This window comes from Crocuta crocuta, unplaced genomic scaffold (genome assembly GCF_008692635.1).
Source record: "Crocuta crocuta isolate KB4526 unplaced genomic scaffold, BGI_CrCroc_1.0 scaffold10, whole genome shotgun sequence".
Taxonomy (NCBI): Eukaryota; Metazoa; Chordata; class Mammalia; order Carnivora; family Hyaenidae; genus Crocuta; species Crocuta crocuta.
The window spans coordinates 2,652,591-2,674,852 of record NW_027527551.1 but is presented as its reverse complement, the minus strand read 5'-3'; the positions used below and the strand labels follow the sequence as shown (position 1 = coordinate 2,674,852).

Genomic DNA, 22,262 nt, shown 5'->3' with positions numbered 1-22,262 from the left:
AAAATCAGGCAGAGTGCTTATTCTTATAGACATGCTACAAGGTATTCCCCAAGGTACAGGTTCTCAAAGTATGGCCCAGAGCCAATTTCATCACTATCACAAGGAATGTGTCTTAATATCAGATTCCTGGGCTCCACCCCAGAGTCACTGAATCATAATCTTTTCAGGGTCAGACACAAGAATATGTTTTTTAATGAACGTGCCAGATGCCCTTCAGAATAATAGTTTGAGAACTACTGTTAAAGGGGACAGATGTTTTAAAACTTATAAATGCAGTCTCAAATTTGCAGACAGCATTCCACTGCTAGTTCTAGTATTTATCACAGAGTTTAGCTGAAGAGGTTCTTCACATAAGCAAGAACACTGTGAAAATTAATTCATTTTAAAAACAAATGTAAAACACAGAAGACTAAGTGATTACTATCAAACACCATTTTGATGGTTCAAGAAAATATTCTACCATTCAGTTACAAAGAAAGTTTTGGAAACATACTTGCTTTCTAGCTGATTTGTAGTGTTGCTGACAGCATCTCTCAGTATGCCATTTTCCTGCTTCAAGTGAGCTATCTCCGCCTCCATCTGCTCACGAACCTGCTGGAACTAAGATTATTTTACACGCGTAAGATTTAGAAACAATGACTGCCAAAGCTAACTTTTAAAAGAAACTTTATTATGATGAGAATGTAAAAAGCATCAACAGAATGAAGTCTGAACCATCCTTCTCAAACAAATAAGTGTAAAGGATGAATTTTATCTTGATACTGATGAATGCAAAGTAAATACAAGCTGCCACAACATCCAAGAATGCAAGTAGATGTTCGCGGCTGTTACACTGGAAATGTAAATACACATACACATGTTGTTTTAAAATAAAAGACACTGAAGTTTCTTTCCTACAGAATGGACTCATATAGAATTAACCCTATCTTAAACCTGTATTAATTTTATGTTAGCAGTATTTCTTAATGAAAAATTTTAGTAATCAAAACTTTAAAAACTGAAAATACATTCAATATATTTATATTAAGTTAAAATTGAGCTATAACCAAATAGATGGCAAATTTATCACACAAAAATCTACCAAAATATTCAGGCCTCTTATTCCACAATTACAGAACCAAAAGATACAGAACACTGAGTCATATATACTGCCATAAGGGAATGTGTTATTTTAGAATGTGAAATAATCTTAATAATTTTAACTAAACCTATTCAGTTAAAAGAAATTAAAGTATATGTTTCTATTTTTCAGAGAACTTATCATCTGGAACCTGTATCTTGGCCTCTAAACACAATTAAGTTAAACCAAAAAAAAAAAAAGGAAAATGAGAAATCCATCTTCAATAAAAGATGTTGCTACAAGTACTTGACTAATTTTCAATGACTAGGAAGTAGGAATTACAAAATAGAAAAGACTACTTGAGACTAGAAAATCAGTTCTTCAGTAACCTACTTATTAATAGGAAAGAATATCTCAAATGGCTAGGGGGTGGAAAGACAGAGGATTGGGCCAAATGAAAGCACAGAGCAGTGGACAGGGTCAGAACCTGACAACACAGTCATTCATTACTTCTTTGCTATTAGCATATTTCCATGGGGAACACTGGGACTTTGATAACAGTAAAGAATAATTTTAAATTTTCAGCATACTAGCAATGTGATTAAAGTAGACAAAACTCTGACATTACATGTTAAAATGGAAATGAGAGCTCTATTAAAAAGGTGCTATAATGATGCTAGTATGAAATAATAAACTAGGGTAATATCTAAGAACTGAATTCAAGAGTACCTAGAAATAAATTATCTTTAAGATTTCAGAACAAACTAGGGGCGCCTGGGTGGCTTAGTCGGTTAAGCGTCCGACTTTCACTTAGGTCATGATCTCGCAGTTCGTGGGTTCGAGCCCCGCATCGGGCTCTGTGCTGACTGCCAGCTCAGAGCCTGGAGCCTATTTCGGAGTCTGTGTTTCCCTCTCTCTGACCCTCCCCTGCTCACGCTGTCTCTCTCTCTCTCTCCTAGAAATAAATAAAAAATATTAAAAAAAAAAAAAAAGATTTCAGAACAAACTAAACTGGGCAAGAGAGAAGTCAAAGGATTCAAGCAAAAGGATAATAATGCCTCAAATATTGGAAAATAAAAACAACTTGATCAAAAGCAAGAGTTTGATTTCAGGCATATGTTAAATTTAAGAGCTTCCAAATTTGAAGCAATGGAACCAGCAATGTAAATAATTTAAAAAACCATTGGTTCAGAGAGTTCAATTAGGGGAAATATTATAAGCTCACCAGACAAGCAGACCCAAACCATGTTCTTCAATAGCCTCTTTATCAATGGTAAAAAAAAAAAAAAAAAAAAATGGAATTTCAATCTTAAAAAGAGAAATAAAACCAACCAACCAACCAACCAACCATGGGTCCAGACTAATTGGAATCATGAAAATGATGAATGTGTGGAAAACACTGTAAGAACTGAACCCTGTGTAATGGGGAAAGTAATAACAAGAGATGACAAGTCACTTAGGCCACAACCTCAGGAGTCCTCCTCCATGATCACTTCTCTCTTGCTCTCTCTATTCTATCACTACGGCCCATCTACTAATTCTTCTGTATCACTCAAACTCAACCTCTCACTATCAACATCTGATTTCAGGCCCTTGTTCTCTGACTTGGATTCCTGCAAAAGGCTTCCAATTATTCCTTGTTCCACTCTCCACACTGCTGCCAGAGTAATAATTAAAAATACTTGAGGTGCCTGTGTGGCTCAGTTGTTTAAGCGTCCAACTCTTGATTTCAGCTCAGATCATGATCTGTGAGTTTCAGGTCCAAGTCAGGCTCTCTCTCTCTCTGGCCTCCCCCACTCCCCCATTCATGTGCTCTCACCCTCTCTTAAAATAAGCAAACAGACTTAAAAAAAATCCTAATATAACCACACTGCTGAATTGCTTAAACTCCTTTAATGGCTCCTCAGTCTTTCAGTATACAAGGCTCTTTAGGACAGAGGCTCTATTTTTATCTCTAGATCTTCTCCTCATTCTAGCACTGATTTCCAAACACCACAACTCTTACTGTATTTCTCAAAAACTATGGTCACTGGGCAATCTCTATCAGAAACACTTGGGGTGAACTCACTAAAAAGCACCATCCTGGGCTCCAAAATAGACCACGGAACCATCACCCCTGGGGACGGGACTAAGGAATCACATCAGGTAAAATAACCCAGTGCCCATTTCTTCACTCCCTGATAATATCTAATTGTTTCAAAGCATTCAATGTAGTTTGCATATCATTTCTACTAGGTCTGCTCTATAACCTTTCTCTTCCCCACCTTCCATCCCAATGGTTCTAAAGCACCCACTGGTTACCTCTCCAGTAATCCCCCCTTATCCACAGGGAATACCTTCCAAGACGCCCAGTCGATGCCTGAAACTGCAGAATACTAAACCCTAGGTATACTATGTTTTTCCCTATACATACATATCACTAATTTATAAATTAGGCATAGTTAAGAGATTAATAACTAAAAATAGAACTTTAATAATATACTATAAAAGTTACATGAAGGTGGTCTCTCCCTCTCAAAATATCCTATTACATTGAATTTACCCTTCTTGTGATGATGTGAAATGATAAAATGCCTACATGATGAGATGGGAGATAAACAACATAGGCATTACGACATAGTACTGGGCTACTACTGACCTTCTGACAATATGTCAGAAGGAGAATCATCTGCTTCCAGACTGCAGTTGACCACAGGTAACTGAAACCACAGAAAGTGAATCAGTGATAAAGGGGAGGGACTACTATATTGTATATAGTATATATTATATATGTACATTATATTTACATGTCAGCTTCTAGCCTCTTCCTCATCCCCACCTAGAAAAGGTGCTTACTTACATACAGGGAGACAGTTTAACTAGTTAGTGTACCATGGCCCAGCACACTGCCCTGCACATATTAGGTATTTAGAGTTTACTAATTAAATGAATGCAAAATTTCATTTTGTTTTCAAAAAGTAAAAATATACCTTCATCTGCATCTGCTGAGTCTCTTGATAACTGACATGCATTTTGTTTTGAAATACATTATGTTCCTTTTCTAATGTTCCAATCCGATCTTTCATCCTTGCTATAACCACATTGCTTCTTTCTTTTTCTGACATCATTTCCTAGAATAAACCAGAAAAAAATTATGAAAACTTTTTAATAAAAAAAAGTAAGTGCTATAACATTACAATACAGACATTTTTTAGCATCTGCAAAATGATGTCAGTAAAACAATCACGAATTTTGAAGTATGTGCTTAAGATCAAAGTGTGTGCTCTGAAGTAAGTATGTGCTTTGTTGTTTTGTTTCTTGAGAGAGAGACAGAGAGACAGACAGAGAGAACATGCGTGAACGGGCAGAGGGAGAGGGTGAGAGAAAGTGAAAGAGGAAATCTCAAGCAGGCTCTATGCTCAGCACAGAGCCTCACGTGGCACTCTACATCATGACCTGGGATCATGATCTGAGCTGAAATCAAGATCAGGTGCTCCTAAGATCAAAGGTTAAAAAGAATTTGTCAGGGACGCTGAACATCCAACTTCAGCTCAGGTCATGATCTCATAGTACATGGGTTCAGCCCCTGCGTTGACAGCTCTGAGCTTGGAGCCTGCTTCCAATTCTGTGTCTCCCTCTCTCTATGCCTCTCCCCTGCTCACACCGTCTCTCTCTCAAAAATAAACAAACATTTAAAAGAAAAAAAATGAAAAGAAATTGTCTTCTGCATCTTACCTACATCTACCTTTACACCAATTCCTTTCATAAAGACTTTGCTGTTCTGTTTACTCTTATTCCAAAAGCACCTTCTGGTCTAAGAGTTAAGTTAAACCTAAAATAAATCCTACATTCTAACTTCATTATAAGAAAGAATAGTTCTATCTACCTACCTACCTACCTACTAACTTATTTATTGAAAGAGTAGTTTTAAAGCAAAACAGTTAATTCTCTATTATTTGCAGGTACTAGCTCTCTTTTACGATTTAGAAAAAGCCTAAAAAAGGTAATCTAGTAGAGGAAAAATAAGAAGTCTCCTTTCTAAGAGAAAAGATAAGGAAGACTTGCTTACAACAAAATGGAAGCTTGGTATAAGGGAAAGTAAAAAATCAGAACTCAAAGTTTTATTATCTTTCCAAGTCAAATCTTAAAAGGGTGGTTTCATTTTATGTTGCAACTATCATGAACTCCTCCTAGAACAAATATTAATTATCAAAGTAAAAGAGAGCCAACCAACTTTTTCTGTTTTATTTATTTTTGAGAGAAAGCAAGTGTAAGCGGGGTGGGGTGGGGTGGAGGACAGAGGATTCGAGGTAGGCTCTGCAATGACAGCAGCACAGGGCTCAAACTCACGAACCCAGAGATCATGACCTGAGCCAAAGCCAGACACTCAACTAACTGAGCCACCCAGGTACGCCAAGAGCCAACCAACTTTAAATTGTTTGCAGGAATGACACATTTATACCCCTTCCTCTAAGAAACTGACAAAATTTAAAACTTTTATGTCTTGATGGTTGCCCTTAAGAGTTCACTTACATCTGCAAGGTGTTACACTGATGTATTTAATGTGCTTAGGAAGAAAGTATACAATCTTAAAGGGTACAGCTCAATGAATTACCACAAAGTGGATAACTTGCTAATTTTTTAAATAATTTTTTTAATGTTTTATTTATTTCTGAGAGAGAGAGAGACAACGTGAGCAGGGGAGGGTCAAAGAGAGAGGGAGACATAGAATCTGAAACAGGCTCCAGGCTCTGAGCTAGCTGCCAGCACAGAGCCCGATGCAGGGCTCGAACCCATGAACCGTGAGATCATGACCTGAGCCATAAGTTGGACGCTTAACCGACGGAGCCACCCAGGTGCCCCTCTAATTTTTAAATTATAGTCCAAAAACCATATTCACATAAAACTTTACTAAGGTTTCTAATCTTAAACATGCTTATTTTAGTAGCAACTTTGATTAATCTTAATGTGACCAAATGTTTCCATTAACTTTTTAAATTTACTTCAAATTCACCTAAAAGGAAAATTCAAATGAGGCCATCCTAATGTCATCAAATAGCTTAAATGATAATACAAACCTCATGTACTATATTGAATTCCTAAAAGGAGAAGCACCTCAGGAAAAATAAAACCACATTTTCTATAGAATTTCAATTATGTTCTCAGTCTACATATTTATTTTGGAGATATAATTGACATAGATCATTATAAAAGTTTCAGGTATACAACATGGTTTGGTATTTTTATGTACTGCAAAATGATCACAACAATAAGTCTAGTTAATATCATCACCACTAGTTATTAATTTTTTTTCTCATGATAAGAACTCTTTAGATATACTTTCTAGCAACTTTCAAATATACAACACAGTATTACTAACTATGGTTACCATGCTGTACATTACATCCCCAGGACTGATTTGTTTTATAAATGGAAATCTGTATCATCTGACACAATTTTCTAGAGGGTTTTTTTTTTTCCTCTCTCACAGTAAAATTTCTTGGGCTTAAAGAACTTCACTGATTAGGGGCGCCTGGGTGGCTTAGTCGGTTGAGCGTCCGACTTTCGCTTAGGTCATGATCTTGCGGTTCGTGGGTTCGAGCCCCACATCGGGCTCTGTGCTGACTGCCAGCTCGGAGCCTGGAGCCTGTTTCAGTCTGTGACTCCCTCTGTCTCTGACCCTCCCCTGCTCACGCTGTGTCTCTCTCTCTCTTCTAGAAATAAATAAAAACATTAAAAAAAAAAAAGAACTTCACTGATTAAAAATTACCAATATTTATTACAAAAACCTTTATAAATAATTACCTATATAAGAGCTTCACATTTATCCTATTGGATTTAAACAAGATCATACCGAGTTCTGTGCTTCCTTAGAGACGAATTCTAGGTCAGATCCAAATGAAACATGCCCCCAGTGTCCAAATGCTTCTGTTATTCGAAATTAATATATCTAGAAGCACTGTTATTTTAAATTCATAATTCAACCATAGGCTATAACACCTTGAAAAAGTGAGACACCACAACTTCTTATATACCACAACTGTATAAGAAATTAACTTCAGCTGGGTATAAATTTACTACACAAATAATTAAATCTGTCATTATAGACAGTTTCTGAAATCCTCCACTACTTCTGATTCAGAACATATATCCCTTAAATATAAAAACGTCCTCACCTGAGTTAACTGCTTACACCTATCCTTCATAGCAGCAGCATCTTCCTTCACAGCAGCAAGTAACTTGTCTTTTTCTTGAAGCTGATGTACAAGTGCAGTCAATTCTCCTTTACTTGACTACAGCAGAGAAATCGATACAGAATTAGTAATAATTAACATGAGCTTATGAAAATTATGAAAATGAAGTATCTAATATCAAGTGTCCTTGACCCAATGCAGAGTTCACAATTATATATAAAGCAGAATGACTGCCAAATACTGGCCAGTGAAATATCATTCATGAAAGTCACTATTATCATTCTATATTTTGAGGCATATAATAGGACACATATCAACCAAGAAATAATTTTTTTTTTTTTTTACAAATAGTTTATTGTCAAATTAGTTTCCACATAACACTCAGTGCTCATCCCCACAAGTGCCCTCCTCCATGCCCATCCCCCCTCCCCCCCACATCCATCAGTCCTCAGTTTTTGTCAGCATTCAAGAGTCTCTCATGGTTTGCCTCTCTCCCTTTCCCCCACCATTTCCGCCCTTCTTCTCCCCCTTGTTCCTCTGTCAAGTTCCTCCTAATCCTCCTATATGTGCAAACATGATATTTGTCCTTCTCTGCCTGACATAAATAATTTTTTTACAAAAAATTCTAGGACTCCAGTTTTAAATTCAGAGTCAAGACACAATCTCTCCTTTCTCCTCCTAAAAAAAAAGCCAAAAGAGGAATATGAAAGCAAAATACAAACAACAAAATGAAACAATCATCTGTAATGTCAAAGCATAACATCAGAAAAGAACCCCAAAAGTAGTGGAGATCAAACACAGGCACTCGACAACCCTGTCAAAATATACTCAAGACTACAGAAGCACTCTGGTGCCTACTTCTCTGCAATTAACCAGCATATCCTGAAAGGCAAAACCAATAATCTTCCATCTGACATCAGGAACAAAGACACAATGAAAGAATTTTCTTGGAAGGAGAACTCAAGAAGCAAAAGAAGTGAGAATGAAGAAATCATACAAACTTTATTTCAAAGAAAGCAGCTAGTGAGGCAAAGTTGGGACAAATTCTTCATAGTGATACTCTATACTGAAGTCTTTTATCTGGGAAGACAGAAAGGCTAAAAGAAATTTTCACACACAGCCTGAGGAGAACAGCACTTAGCATTGGTCCTTCATTATCAATCTCCAGGCAAAGAGGAACACCCTCACTAAAATAGGAGTACTGATTAAAAAGAAAACAGAGTCAGGACACCTGGGTGGCTCAGTCAGTTAAGCATCCGACTCTTGGTTTCGGCTCAGGTCATGATCTCACAGTTTCGAGGAGTTCGAGCCCCCTGTCTGGCTCTGCACTGGTAGCAAGGAGCCTGCTTGGGATTCATTCTCTCTCTTTCTCTCTCTCTCTCTCTCTCTGCCCCTCCCCTGCTTGTGCTATCTCTGTCTCTCTCAAAATAATTAAACTTAAAAAAAATGTTTTTTTAAAGACAAAAGAGTCTATATAAGATACATGAAAAAGGAAAACACAAAAAACAAATGACACGTGAAGAAAAATCACCAAAAAAAAGATTGTCAAAGAGCAGACAAAAATTGTGATTAAAAAAATATCACTATGATTTTTAAAATCCTTATAGCAGTCATTTCTGGAAAAATAAGAGCAAAGCATAGAGCTCACAAGAAAAGCTCAAAGAAAAGACCACAGAACAAGATCAAGTATGACCCAGCAATACCCAAAAGACAAGCTGCCAAAATACAGTAAGAGACACAGTCTAGGATGGAGAGAAGTGTAAAAAAAAAAGTAGAAATAAACCAAAACTTTTTTCTTAGGATTAAAATATGAGAGACAAAGACAATAGGCAAAGATTTAGTAGATACTTACTTGATACTCATTATTTCAATTATTTTAAGGAATAAATCTCATGACTGAAAAGACATGCTTAATCCCAAGAAATATTGGTAGAGGATACAGGAGTCAAGGCCAAAACCATATTAAATTTACTGCTGAACTTAAAAGAAACTGAATCCCTTGATGTTTGTATGGTAGGGTGGACACTGGAAAAGTCAATAAATAAACATTTGGGTGGGTTGCCCAAAAGATGTTTTTATTGTGAGAGCAGTCTGACAAAACTACATGAAAAGAATGCAAAATTCAGTGTGTTCTTAGCTCTACCCAGCTGAGCAAAGAATGGTGAAGCAAGCATGAAAAATCCTTAAGGAAAGAAAGTAAAGCCCAGAAATATTATACTTCACCAAATTATTATTCATATATAATGACAAGAAAAAAGCATTGTAACTTGCCAGAACCTCAGAAATACTTTCTATGAGCCTTTCTTGAAGAAATTCCAGGAAAAATAAATTCAGCCAACCAAGAGATGAATACAGAAACCATGGCAAAAGAACTGTTATCAAGCCTTGAACTGACCATTAACCTGCAGAATTATGACTAAAACATGAAAATTATAGTCACAAAGCAAACATTAAATATTTTAAGTATCTGATACATAAATGCTATCCCTAACAAAAGTTGAGAGGGGGGGGAAAAGGAGAAAGGGTTGGAAAAAAATTAAGTAGGCAAACCTTCTCCTGTTATACAGCAGAGTCAGAAGAGTTAATAATTTAAAGTTGGAAAATCACATTAATTGAGGCAAAGATATTTAAAGGTCAACACTAAAAATGATCAACTAAAATAATCAAATCAAATAGTTTCTTACTAATTAATACATTAACAGTTAAGATTTTTGAGCAAATACTTATGCTAGGAACTCTAAGTACCTACTGTGTATTATTTTATTTAATATTCAAAACCTGATTATCATTCCCATTTGAGAGAGGAGGAAACTGAGGCACTGGGGTTAAGTAACTTATTTCAGGCCAAACAAATCTCAATGTGGCAGAACTCAGATATGAATCCACGAAATCTGACTCTAGAACCCAGGATATTAACCTAATATAAAACACAAGTATCTTGTAGCTTAAACATAAAGGCACATGGGTGCACATGCACACGCACACGCACCACATAACATCTCCTCTTCAACTCTGCAACCCTTCTAGCTTTTACTGTATTTTCCACTCCCCATCTAAGGTATTCAGAGCAGACACTGTACCCTTTCCTATTCATTCAATTATCTATAGTCTAGTACTTCAATCAAACTGCTTTCACTGAGGATATCAAATCCAATTTTTTAATCCTTATCATCCTTCATGTCTCTAAAGCATGCCACTGTTGACTTTTCCCCTCACCAGTAATCTCTCTACCCTCCCTAAGTGTCTGTGATTCTGCTGTCTCCCTGGTGTTGATTCTCCTCCTACTTTTCTTTAGTACCCTTTGTGGTGGCTTTCCCTGCCCTTTAAATGTCAATGGTTCTCAGGGTTCACTCTTGAATTTTCTAAGCACTCCCCACATTCTCTCTGGTCTAGCATACATCCACCATGTGTATTGTTGATAGTGGATTACTTTCCTAAATCACACCCATTGCCATCTTTTTTCAACTCCAGAGAAATATATGTTCAACTGTGAAATGAATATATCCACTTCAATGACCCAAAGGATGCCTAAAACAACTTCCCAAAATTTTTCACAATCCTCTACTCTTTCCTCCTCTGCAAATGTTCATAAATACCATGGTCACCACAATTTATCCAGTTACTCAAGAGCAAAAACAAGCATTCATTCTAGACTTTTCTTTAGCCACCACATCTAACTGGTCAGCAAATCCTCTAACCCCTCCATTTCCATCCTATGCTGGTGTTCCTTCCTCTGAAATAGTCGTTATTAGAGGTGGGGATTTATTTATATCTGGAACCTTGATATCTATTAAAAGTCTGATCAAGACAGTTTCTATGACAGGAAAATGGAGACACTAAACTTATTTTTGCAAATACTGGGGACCTACAAAGACAGAGTCCCTGCAGATGAGAACAGAACCACTCTATGAGAAACCGAGAACAATTAGATTTTGGAACAAAAAGTTCCAAAGGTGGGGGAAAAACGTGAAGCTGCAAAATACACACAAAACACTATCTTTAAGAGTCCCCAACTTCTTCCTTGGCCTGCCTAAAGCAGCTATCAAGGCGAAGCTGATTTACCTCCCAGTCTCTAGAGTTCAAAGCTATCTCAGACAATAAAATAACTACTCTTGCCCCCTTAAGCCACTACACCAACATCCTTAGAAGAGAACACTTAAAGCAATTATTTTCAATTTTAAAAAGCAGTAATTTCAAACATTAGGTTGTAACACAAACTTCAGCTGAAGGCTTTTCCCTTATCCCCACAAATAGCTATGAACTCTAAGATAGATATACTTACCCAATTAAAATAAATCAAAGGCCAAATTCTTCAATCAAGAATTTCAAGAAAGCTTCTTGCAACAGAATAATCAGATATTGTGACCAAAGTCACAGAGTTACAACACTCAACCTGATTACCCTGGAATACCTTGCTTACACTGAGCCACTGGTGACACCACATAGAGACCATCCAACAAGCATAATGTACTGTAAAATGCCAGACTTGTAAAACTCATCTTCAGTAGATACTTGGAGGTATAGACGGACTTAATATGCTATGATAAATGCTATGACAAAAAAAAGTCTAGATGGTTATGAGAAGGAATAGCAGAGAGAACAATTTAGACTGGGAATTCAGATTAGCTTTACATAAGGAAAAGATACAGCAACAGAAACTAGGAGACTACTAAAGGTAATCAGGTGAGAGGGATAGCCTGGACTTGAGGGGCCTTTAAGAAATAAAAGGAAAGCCACGAGGAAAGCCATTCATGGTTTTAAAACAGGTAAGTGGTTAGGGGGAGGGAGGGAAGGAGTGAGGGTGTGTGTGTGTGTGTGTGTGTGTGTGTGTGTAAGTAACAGGAACAGTTAAGTCCACATCTGTGTGTGTAGAATAAGAACAGTTAAGTCCACATCTAATACTGAATATCAGACAGACACCACGTCACCTTATCTCACACAAGTAGCATCTGAAAACTTGTCACCTTTCTAACATGACATAGTATACATGATAAAATAGTGAGCCTGACCCACGAGAAATTAAATATTAACTCCATGGATTGTTTTTATTAGTCAGTCATAGCAGTGATTCTACTATCCAAATCACTTATTTTAGAAAGACCATCTCTCTCCCTCTCTCCCTCCTTCTCTCTCTCTCTCTCTCTCTCTCACACACACACACACACACACACACACACACACACACACACACACACACACACACACCCAGCAAAGATTCCCAGCCTTTCTGAAGTAGGCTACCTTCAGTCACAAACACATTCCATGTATTCTATCCAGAAATCGCCTGACCTTTCCTCCAGAGCACAGCAAAGCAAAGTACAGTGTTAAGTGCCAAATGACTTTAAAGCCTTATAAATCATCTTATTATAAGCACTTCACTTTCGTCAGACACCTGACTAAATAAATGTATTGAATAGTGTGGATATATGAAATAACTTCTGAAGCCATTCCAGAACTTTTAAATATGACTATGCGCTTTGGAGTATGAATGATGGGAATGAATTTATTCCTCTAGCAAAAGTCTTATTTGGTGAACTTCTAATCACTGATCCCAAATATGCCCATAATAAAAAACATGCTTACCTTCTTTAAAGCATCCTGTATCACACCAGACTTCTCTTTTAGCAAGTCTACAACACAAAGGGCCTCATCTTCAGAAAATATCATAGTCTTTAAGGACAGAAGAAAATCTTTAAATTTCACTTCAGCATTTTCTTAAAAAAAAAAAAAAAAAAAAACAAAAAGAAACCAGAGTTGGTATTTAAGAGACACAAGTAATAACTTCAGCAAATGTAAGCATCAAGAATTCTTGACCCAGAAAGTCAATAACCAAGAGAAAATAGATTTACATTTCAGACAATAAAAAATGCTCCAGTCAAGAGAAAAAAAAAGTGTTTATAATCTTTAATATACTATGGAACAATTATATTAACTAAAATTTAATCAAACTACAGAATACTAAAGTGCCAATATGCCCTCACTTTCCAAAAAGAAAAAGTCATTCCACTGTCTAGTACACTAGTATCTATACCAGATATGTTCACGAATATTCTCATTTAACCTTAATACTCATGACATACAAATCATATCTTACAGATGAGAAAATAAGCATGAAGATAATTATAAAAAGGAAATATATTTTTTAAAAAGGAAATATTATTTTACAAATATCAAATACATACAAACAATCCTGACATTTAAAAAAAATCCAGGCATCAAGCATCCCAATTCACTCAGTTTCCTCGGGGGCTCTTATATAAGCCACAAACTTCCTTTTCTTAAAAAGCAACTGCCACCCATTAGACCCAAAGAAGCCCAAAGCTTTAATAGTTCGGCAACATCATAAGTTTAAAAAGTCAGTTGTGTGCATGTGTGAGAGCAAGGTATGGGAACTCTCTGTACTTTCCACTCAATTTTGCTATGACGCTACCACTGTTCTTAACAACAACAACAACAACAAAAAGTCTATTAAAAAATAATAATGAAAGGTGGCTGTGAATTAGGATAGAAACCTCACAAAAGACAATAGGAGGAGAGAAAAAAATCGTCAGACAGCAAAATAGCTGTGAGATCTTAGGCAAGTCAAATTCAAGGGTCTGGACTCACAAAACTTAGCAGTTGGACTAGAACATTACCAATAAACCTTTTATTAGAAAGCTTCTATTATTCTTTTACCATTCATTGTTTCTATGAGAAAATTTACTCAACTCCACCAGAACTCAAAAATGAGCTTCTTCAATACAAATTGTTGCATGTTGCATATTACCTTTGTCAGTTTCAGTCTTCAATTTTTTAGCCCCCATTTTCAGGATTCCTTCTACTTGGTCAGGTTTAATTAGATCAATAACATCTCTCTTATCCAGCACAGGATTTGGATCAGCATTATCCATCAAAGGCATATAAGCAGTTGCATGAATAAGGGGTTCATCTACTAAGACTGCAATTTAAGTTCAACAAAATTAGAATTAATCAGGGTTTTTACAGCACAGTAATTAAATAACATGTACACAAATTTATGTTTAATGAGAAATGCAATTATTTTGAAATATCTAACATCAAGTCAATTTGGCTTTATATTCCTGTTTTATCATTTAACAAATCAAAACACACTTCTAATTAAGCAGTAGCAGTTCAATATTATTTTACAGTAAATCATTTAAGTTATCTGAAAGTGTATCTCTCTAATAGTTATCTGAAAACTTCTTATATCCTTTATATTTTAGTTGGTTCTCATTTTCTTCCTGTTTTAACTAAAAATCCATTCACATTTAATATTTATGTTTGTATTTACTGAATTCTTAGTGCAAATGATAGCTTTTAATGGAGTTCTTTCCACTTCCTAGGTACAAAAATCAGTCATTGTTCCTTGCAGATATCATCTCATTTCTAAAAGTTATGCCTGTAATTTCCATGGCAATCTTACTGAACTGGTTAAAATTTGCATGACAACATTAAAAGTGGAGGAAGGAAGCCCCCTTACACTTTGTTCCTACTTCTAATGGGAAGAACTTTAAGAGTTTGAACATTAAAGTCTGATGTCTGCTGGCTAAAGATACAAACTTCCATACACATATGGAAATCTATCTTCCGACCTTTTTAAAAAAGCTTTTGGGCATGAATAGTCTTTTATTTAAAAATCTGTAACAAAAGGCACCTGGGTGGCTCAGGGGGTTAAGCAACTGACTTCGGCTCAGGTCGTGATCTCATGGTTCATGAGTTCAAGCTCCGCATCAGGCTCTGTGCTGACAACTCAGAGCCTGGAGCATGTTTCAGATTTTTGTGTTGCCCTCTCTCTCTCTCTCCCCTCCTCCCTGGCTCACAGTGTCTCTCAAAAATAAATTAGCATTAAATTTTTTTAATTTATAATAAATATTTGATTTTATCAAATATTTGTGGGTAATATTTTTATATACCTACTTGCTTGATACATCCTAATTTTACTGTAAATAATAGAATTTCATCTTTTCCCTTTCCAATTTTACTATTTTCTAGCACTAGTTGATACCATAGCCCAATATTATTTGAATATCACCATTTAATCTACACACATTTCACAGAGGTTTTCCTTGAACAATTCTGAACATATAAAAACTTCTCCATCACTCTTAATTGAAGCTTCCCACACACACATGCAAACAATGTTTAGAAAATTGGGAATATAGAGTAATGATATACCTAGCCAAAAAGCATAATCTTTTAAGTGATATTTCAAAGTACAAATGTTTCAGGAACACTTTTCTTCTATATTTATGTGCTATTTACATTATTTTCAAAACTCAGTTGAGAATATTTAATAAATGCTTTGTCCTTTTTAAATTTCAGATAAACTTCATCACAAACATATACCCTGGCCATCTGTCAAAGCACTATGAAACCACAAGAGATCCCTGGACTTCTTTTAGCATTAACATTGTTACAGTACACGTTAAAGAGGGAATTAGAGTACGTGAGTTCTAGGATCCTTGTCCTAACTGTACTTCTCTAGAATTAGTATTTATATAATACATTATCTACACAGTTCACCGTTTTCTGTCTTTTGCTTCCTTGAAGAAACTTTCTTCTTTCCTGATCCACTTTCTTGTTTAGTCTCTTGATGGATGGGTAATGATTCTTGCTTTTTTGAAGGTGCCATAAGAGTTTCCACCTTTTTATCCTGATCATCTTTATTGAAAATAAATGAAAAGTCATCATAGCAAACAATGAACACACCAGAAGATTCAATTACTAGTAAATAATTCGCAGGATTCTTTACCTTCAAAATTTCAAACTCTAACAGCATCATTTTAGCTTTCTCACTCTGTTACACTTACCTTTAACTTCAAGACTTCTAAAATTACTTGTTGCTTCTTTTATAGCCCATTTCTCAGCCACTCTTAATCCTACTCAGGCTATAGGCATGCTTAAATCCCCATCATCTTAAAAAATAAAACCCTCCCCACCACTATAATTCCTAGCCTTTGATACACATTTCGTATATTAACAAAAGAATGATTAGTACTTCTATTTCTACCAATCATTTCTCAATTGCAACCTGATTTTTATCTCCTTCGTTATCCATGAAAAGATCTTACACGGCAATCTAGTGTCTCAAATGCCATACTCTACCAATATCCTTGATTTCTTCTTTGACTTGTATTTAGCATTTCATACTACTGTTCTCCACATCCTTAAAATTTTGTCTTCAATACACTAAGTGAAATAAGAAGGTCAGAAAAGGACAAATATTGTATGATTTCACTTATATAAAGTACCGAGACCACTTAAATTCACAGAAACAAAGTAGAATGCTGGTTACCAGGGACTGGTGGGAGAGGGGAATGAGGAATTACTGTTTAATAATAGGTACAGAGTTTCTGCTGGGGAAGAAGAAAAGGTTCCTAAGATGACTGGTGGTGACAGCTGCATAAGAATGTAAATGTACTTAATGCCACAGAACTATACACTTAAAAATGGTGAAATGGTTAAATGTTACTGTATATTTCACCACAATAAAATAAAATTTAAAATTCTCTATCAGCTCCCATAATTCTTTTCTTACACTTGGAATATTCCTTCGCAGACTCTTTTGTGAGCTGTTTCTACAGAATACCTCATATGCTAGTATTCTTCAGGGTAGTATCTTTAATTTAAACAATTCCCTTGAATACTGTTATCTATACCCATGACTTGAACTACTATTTTCATGCTTAAGTCTTCTAAATCTGTATTCTAGCCTCATGTCTTTGCACTTACATATCNCCCCCCACCCCTCAGGAACCTGAAACACAACCTGAAAGCATTCTCCTCTCCATACACATCCACTCTCTCTCCAATATTCCCTATCTTAGTGCTACCAAACACCTAGCAATTAAGGGTTGGCAAACTTTTTCTGTAAAGGGCCAAACATTAAATATGTTTGCATGTCCATACATACTGTCAAAACTATTTGGGGCGCCTGGATGGCTCAGTTGGTTAAGTGTTCAACTCTTGATTTTGGCTCAGGTCATCATCACGCAGTTCGTGGGATCAAGCCCTGGGTCAGGCTCCGCATTGAGCATGAAGCCTGCTTGAGATTCTCTCTCTCCCTCTCTCACTGTCCCTCCCCTCCCTTGCTCCCTCTCTCCCTCTCTCTCTCAAAATAAATAAACATTTTTAAAATATTAAAACTATTCATCTGCCATTGCAGTATGAAAGCCAGCCATAGACATATGTTAATGAATGAGTATGACTGCATTAAAAAAAAACTTTATTTCTAGACAAAGAGGTTTGAATTTCATATAATTTCCACATTTAACAAAATATTATTACTTGGATTTTTTTCAAATCACTGAAAACACAAAAACTATTCTTGGCACATGGACCATAAAAAACAGAAAGCAGGCCAGATTTGACTCAAAGATTTTAGTATGCCAAACCTGAGAAGCTTAAAACTTGGATAATCAGTCTTGATGCTGCCTTCTCCTTTATCTACCATATTTCATTTAATAAGATTGATCATGTTATTTTTACTTTGTGGATCTCTTCAATCTACTTTTTTTTTTTTTTTAAGTAGGCTCCATACTCAATGTGGGGCTTAAATCCACAACCCTGAGAGCAAGAGTCGGATGTTCTACCAACTGAGAGCCAGCCAGGTGTCCCTCTAATCTACTTTCTATTTCTTCTGTCAGTATCATAGTTCAGTCCACCAATTTAACTTTGGAAAAAATAATCTCATAACTAAATTATCTACATTAAACACTAACCCCATAAAACTTGTCCTCCTCAAGTTCTGCCAAAGACATCTTTCATATAAACAGGACCATGTAAACTGACCTGTTTGCAAATCTTCAACAATGTCTAAACTATAACATCCTAGCTCCTTAACACTGTATATAAAAACCATCATGACCTGGCCCCTACAGACCTTTTCATCTTTGTGTCCTACTACTCCCAACCTCATATTTCATGGTTTAACAATACACTGTACTCCTATCTCTGTGTCTTTCCAAGTGACAGTCTGCCAGTACGGAATGAGACCCACTAGATGCTTAGTGAAGTGATTCATTCTAGAAGACCTCAGGTACTGCCTCCGCTGTAAAGCTCTTTACCCCTGGTCCCCATAAGCAGTAGTTGTTTGGGCTTCCACATTTCTTCAATACTTCAAACATCTCTCATGCAAGTCACATTTCATTACTGGCTTAGATGTCCTTCTACCCCACCAAAATAGAGGTGCTTACTCTGATTTCTCTAGTACCATGCCTTGGTCATAGATGGCAAACAAATATTTAAAATCCAATATAACTAATTCAACACTCCACAAGTTAAGACACACAAACAGTGGTAAACACAAGTCCTTTCATAGAACCTGTTTGCAGTTTCACACATCATGACACCATTTCTTATGTGCTTTCCATTACATCTGTTAACCCCTTTACCTAGAATATCCTATCCCACCCTTCCTAGTCACCCAAAACACCAGGTAGTATTTACGGAACCTCTTAAGGTTAATTTTAGGCATTACATCCTCTAAATGATCCACTTAGGACTCCAACACTGGTTTAGACATATCAAGATCATTATACTAAACATTTTACGATAATTATTTATGCTCATGTCTACAGCTTGAAAATGCACTAGTTTTATCTCTGCAGCCCTAGTACCTAGTATAATGCCTAGTATAAAATAGCTGTATGATAAATAGTTGTGAAATTAAAGACAAAAACAGTATCTATCTTTTCATCTTTAGTTCCCATCACACTAATCAAAAAATGGAGATTCTAACTGCTGATATTTATAGGTCCCTACCAGTTCTAGTAACACAGTTGGATTTTATATATTTCCATTGTTTCTTTTCTATATTTCTAATATAAAGTTTAGTTTTAAATGCTTTATGATCAATAATTTTATCAGCATTTAACATTAATGAAAGCCAACACACAGTTAAAATGACAATGTTCATGGTTTCAGATTCAGTATTTTTAACATTCTGTATACACACCTAACAAAGTATCTAAATTTCAAATTCTAAAGTCATTAAAACAAATACAATCACTCAATAAAGTTGAATAGATTATAATACCGCTTCCATTTTTAGACTTCTTCTGTCCTGGTTTCTTCTTTGAGGCAGCTGCTTCAGAAGGGGGGGTGGGCTGCTTAGTAACTGGGACAGGTTCTACTTTTTTGCCTGGAATCTTTGACACATCACTTTCTTTGGTGACCTGTTCTTCTAGTACAGGCTTGTGTTTCTTTTCCTTCTTCTTCCTTTCTCTGACACTGCCTGACGTTTCAACTGCACTCAGTGGAACAGGTACAACTTGCTCCTCTTCTACAGCCAAGGCGTCAGATAACGTAAAGTCCCGGGGAACACTCTCAGAGTCAGATTCATGGAGGTTCCCATTCTGGATTTCTTTCTTCTTATTCTTTTTCTTCTCTGCCTTCTTTTTATCTGTTTTGGTAGGAATAAGCTTTTGTTCTCTTTTCTGCTTTGCAAGAACTTCATCATACAATGTTTCTTTCATGAAAAGCCAGAAGAAGAGGAAAATTACTGTAATAACTACTGAAGGAATAAGGACAATAAAATATGTTGATTCATAAAACTCCATGGTGCTTGTGTTAATGTGATCCTATAAAACCTAAAAGGGAGAGAGGGGAACAAAACCTTGAGTCATTGTTACAAACATTAAACACAAAACCTCTGCTCTTTCAAGTAGTATTTCAGATCTAACCTGATGTACAAAATCTAAGCAGGTCATAGCTGTTTAAATTACATGCTTAATTATTTTTCCATTTGCAATTCAAATAAACTATAAAATAAAAATGTGTGGTAATAGATTGTAATACATCCTCTATTTTTAAACCATATGAAAAGATCCTCATGAGAGGAAAATAACTCTAGACACCCATTACTTTTTTTCCCCAAATATCAACTTTTGAATTTTATTATTATTTACCTTTTTTCCTTTTATTGCACATGTTGACCAATACTACTATATGTGGAAACAGAAGCATCAACTATTAACAAAACACTGCATATTCATTAAAAGTACTATAACTTTTGGGGCCCCTGGGTGAGTAGGTTAAGGGTCTGATTCTTCATTTCATCTCAAGTTATGATCTCACGGTTCAGGAGTTTGAGCCCTGCACTGGGCTCTGTGCTGTCAGAGTACAGCCTGCTGGAATTTTCTCTCCCTCTCTCTCTGCCCCTCCCCTGATTGCGTGCTCTCTCAAAAAAAAAAAAAAAAAAAAAAAAAAAGTACCATACTTTTAATTGCAGAGAGAGAGAGAGAAAGGTGGTTCATTCCTTCATTTAGAGATTTCAGCCCATTCACCAACTGCTAGTACCTTTATTCCAACAACTAACAGCCTCATGATATAAGTAGGATACATCACAGATACAAGAACATAATACAGTCAAATCAAAATGTTAGGCTGTGCCATTTGGTATTAAAATAAATTACAAATTAGATGCTTTTCTTGATTTTTTTTTTTTAGGGCACCCCTTACTACAAACTAAATTATACAGCAAAAACAAATCTGGCTATCATAATCTTTCCCAAATGCTAAAAGATAAAAGAGAGGCCTTGCCTCATTAACGGAGTATCAGTTCTACTTTTAGATTAACCCAACAGTTACAGAAAACAAAGGTATGGTCTGATTACCCAGATCTGCCTTGAACATAGACACTATAATCCCTCATCTGAAGGGTAGTCACAGCTAAAATTAAACCTCAAAGTAAGAATGATTCTGATGTTTAGGCTTAGATATCAATATTCCTATAAATATTTATAAGCCACATAACTATGGCTTGTTTCTTTATAACTCTTATCACATTTGTTGTGGGAAAAGGCAAGGTATGTAATGCAGATGAAATTAAACCTGTGGACATGTTTAAGGTAAAGCTATGAAAATTCTACTTTTGCACTATTAATGTGTAAATGAATCTGAGAATCTTAAGTTCTTAAATTATCCATCTGAAGTCTCAAAAACAGGTAATGATTAAAGATACAAAATTCCACCTAAACAGAATCATTCTGAGAAGTATTTAAGACCTTAGAAAACAGTGGCTTTAAAGCTGAATAAATCTGAGTTTAATGAATGTAAGACTTCACCAGAAGCATTTGAATAGGACTCATGAGTTTTCCAAGACAAAATAAAGCTATTCACAGTAGTCTCTGTTAACTGCCAAGACAGACAGACCTAGAAATCTTTTGTTGATAACCTAACAAACTTGAACTTGTTTAGTTTAATTCTGTCTTTCAACTTCCTTGTATCTCATTTAAAAATGTGGAGTATACTTTTTTCAAGGTATACCAGCAATGACTTAAGTCTGGAAATAGTGAGAAATGGAACCTGAAAACAAAGCTGTTTATTAGGCACACTCTTGATATTTATGATTAAAACAAGCATTTGTTACCATTTCACACTTCTCTAAGCAAATTTTTAATGGTGTTAACACAACCCTAGACTTACTTAGATAAGGTTTTAAGAATCTCATTCTCTACTGACTGAGCTAGCCGGGCAGTTAGATAAGGTTTTAAAAGGTTGAAGGGGAACAGGAATCCCATGCTAACAAAATGTTAACAGAAATTTTACACAGAATTGTTCTTCCCTGATAATTCATGAACTCTCCAGGTTTTTAACTGATGAGATTTATTTTACTGTGTCTAAGTGTTACTTGTCAACCAGAAATGCTTCCAAAGAGCAGGGTTTTTTGTTTTGTTTTGTTTTCATTTTTTTTAATGATTTATTTATTTCTGAGAGAGAGAGAGGCAGCGTGAGCAGGGGAGGGTCAGAGAGAGAGGGAGACACAGAATCTGAATCAGGCTCCAGGCTCTGAGCTGTCAGCACAGAGCCCGACGCCGGGCTCGAACTCACAAACTGTGAGATCGTGACCTGAGCTCAAGTCGGACACTTAACCGACTGAGCCACCCAGGCACCCCGGGTTTTTTGTTTTAACATTACTGTCCACAGGCTACATGCAGCCTGTCCAAGTAGCTCGGGAGGTGGGGAGAAAAAAAACAAAACAATGAGTTAAAACTTGGATTTTTGCTTTGGGGAAGAAAAGCCGCAAA

At 36.0% G+C, this 22,262-nt stretch overlaps 1 protein-coding gene across 10 annotated transcripts in view; it reads right to left on the bottom strand.

Moving 5' to 3' along the window:
- KTN1 (kinectin 1) overlaps positions 1–22,262 on the bottom strand; it is a 107,997-nt gene that overhangs the window by 54,792 nt on the left and 30,943 nt on the right. For all 10 annotated transcript variants that reach the window (XM_077768490.1, XM_077768483.1, XM_077768513.1 and 7 more), the window contains 7 exons: positions 19,271–19,823; positions 15,757–15,894; positions 14,000–14,170; positions 12,817–12,947; positions 7,216–7,332; positions 4,030–4,170; positions 494–600 (listed from right to left, as the gene is read on the bottom strand). In XM_077768490.1, coding sequence (XP_077624616.1) covers positions 494–600; positions 4,030–4,170; positions 7,216–7,332; positions 12,817–12,947; positions 14,000–14,170; positions 15,757–15,894; positions 19,271–19,793 — 1,328 coding nt within the window. In that variant the 5' untranslated portion in view covers positions 19,794–19,823. The remainder of the gene's footprint in view (positions 1–493; positions 601–4,029; positions 4,171–7,215; positions 7,333–12,816; positions 12,948–13,999; positions 14,171–15,756; positions 15,895–19,270; positions 19,824–22,262) is intronic.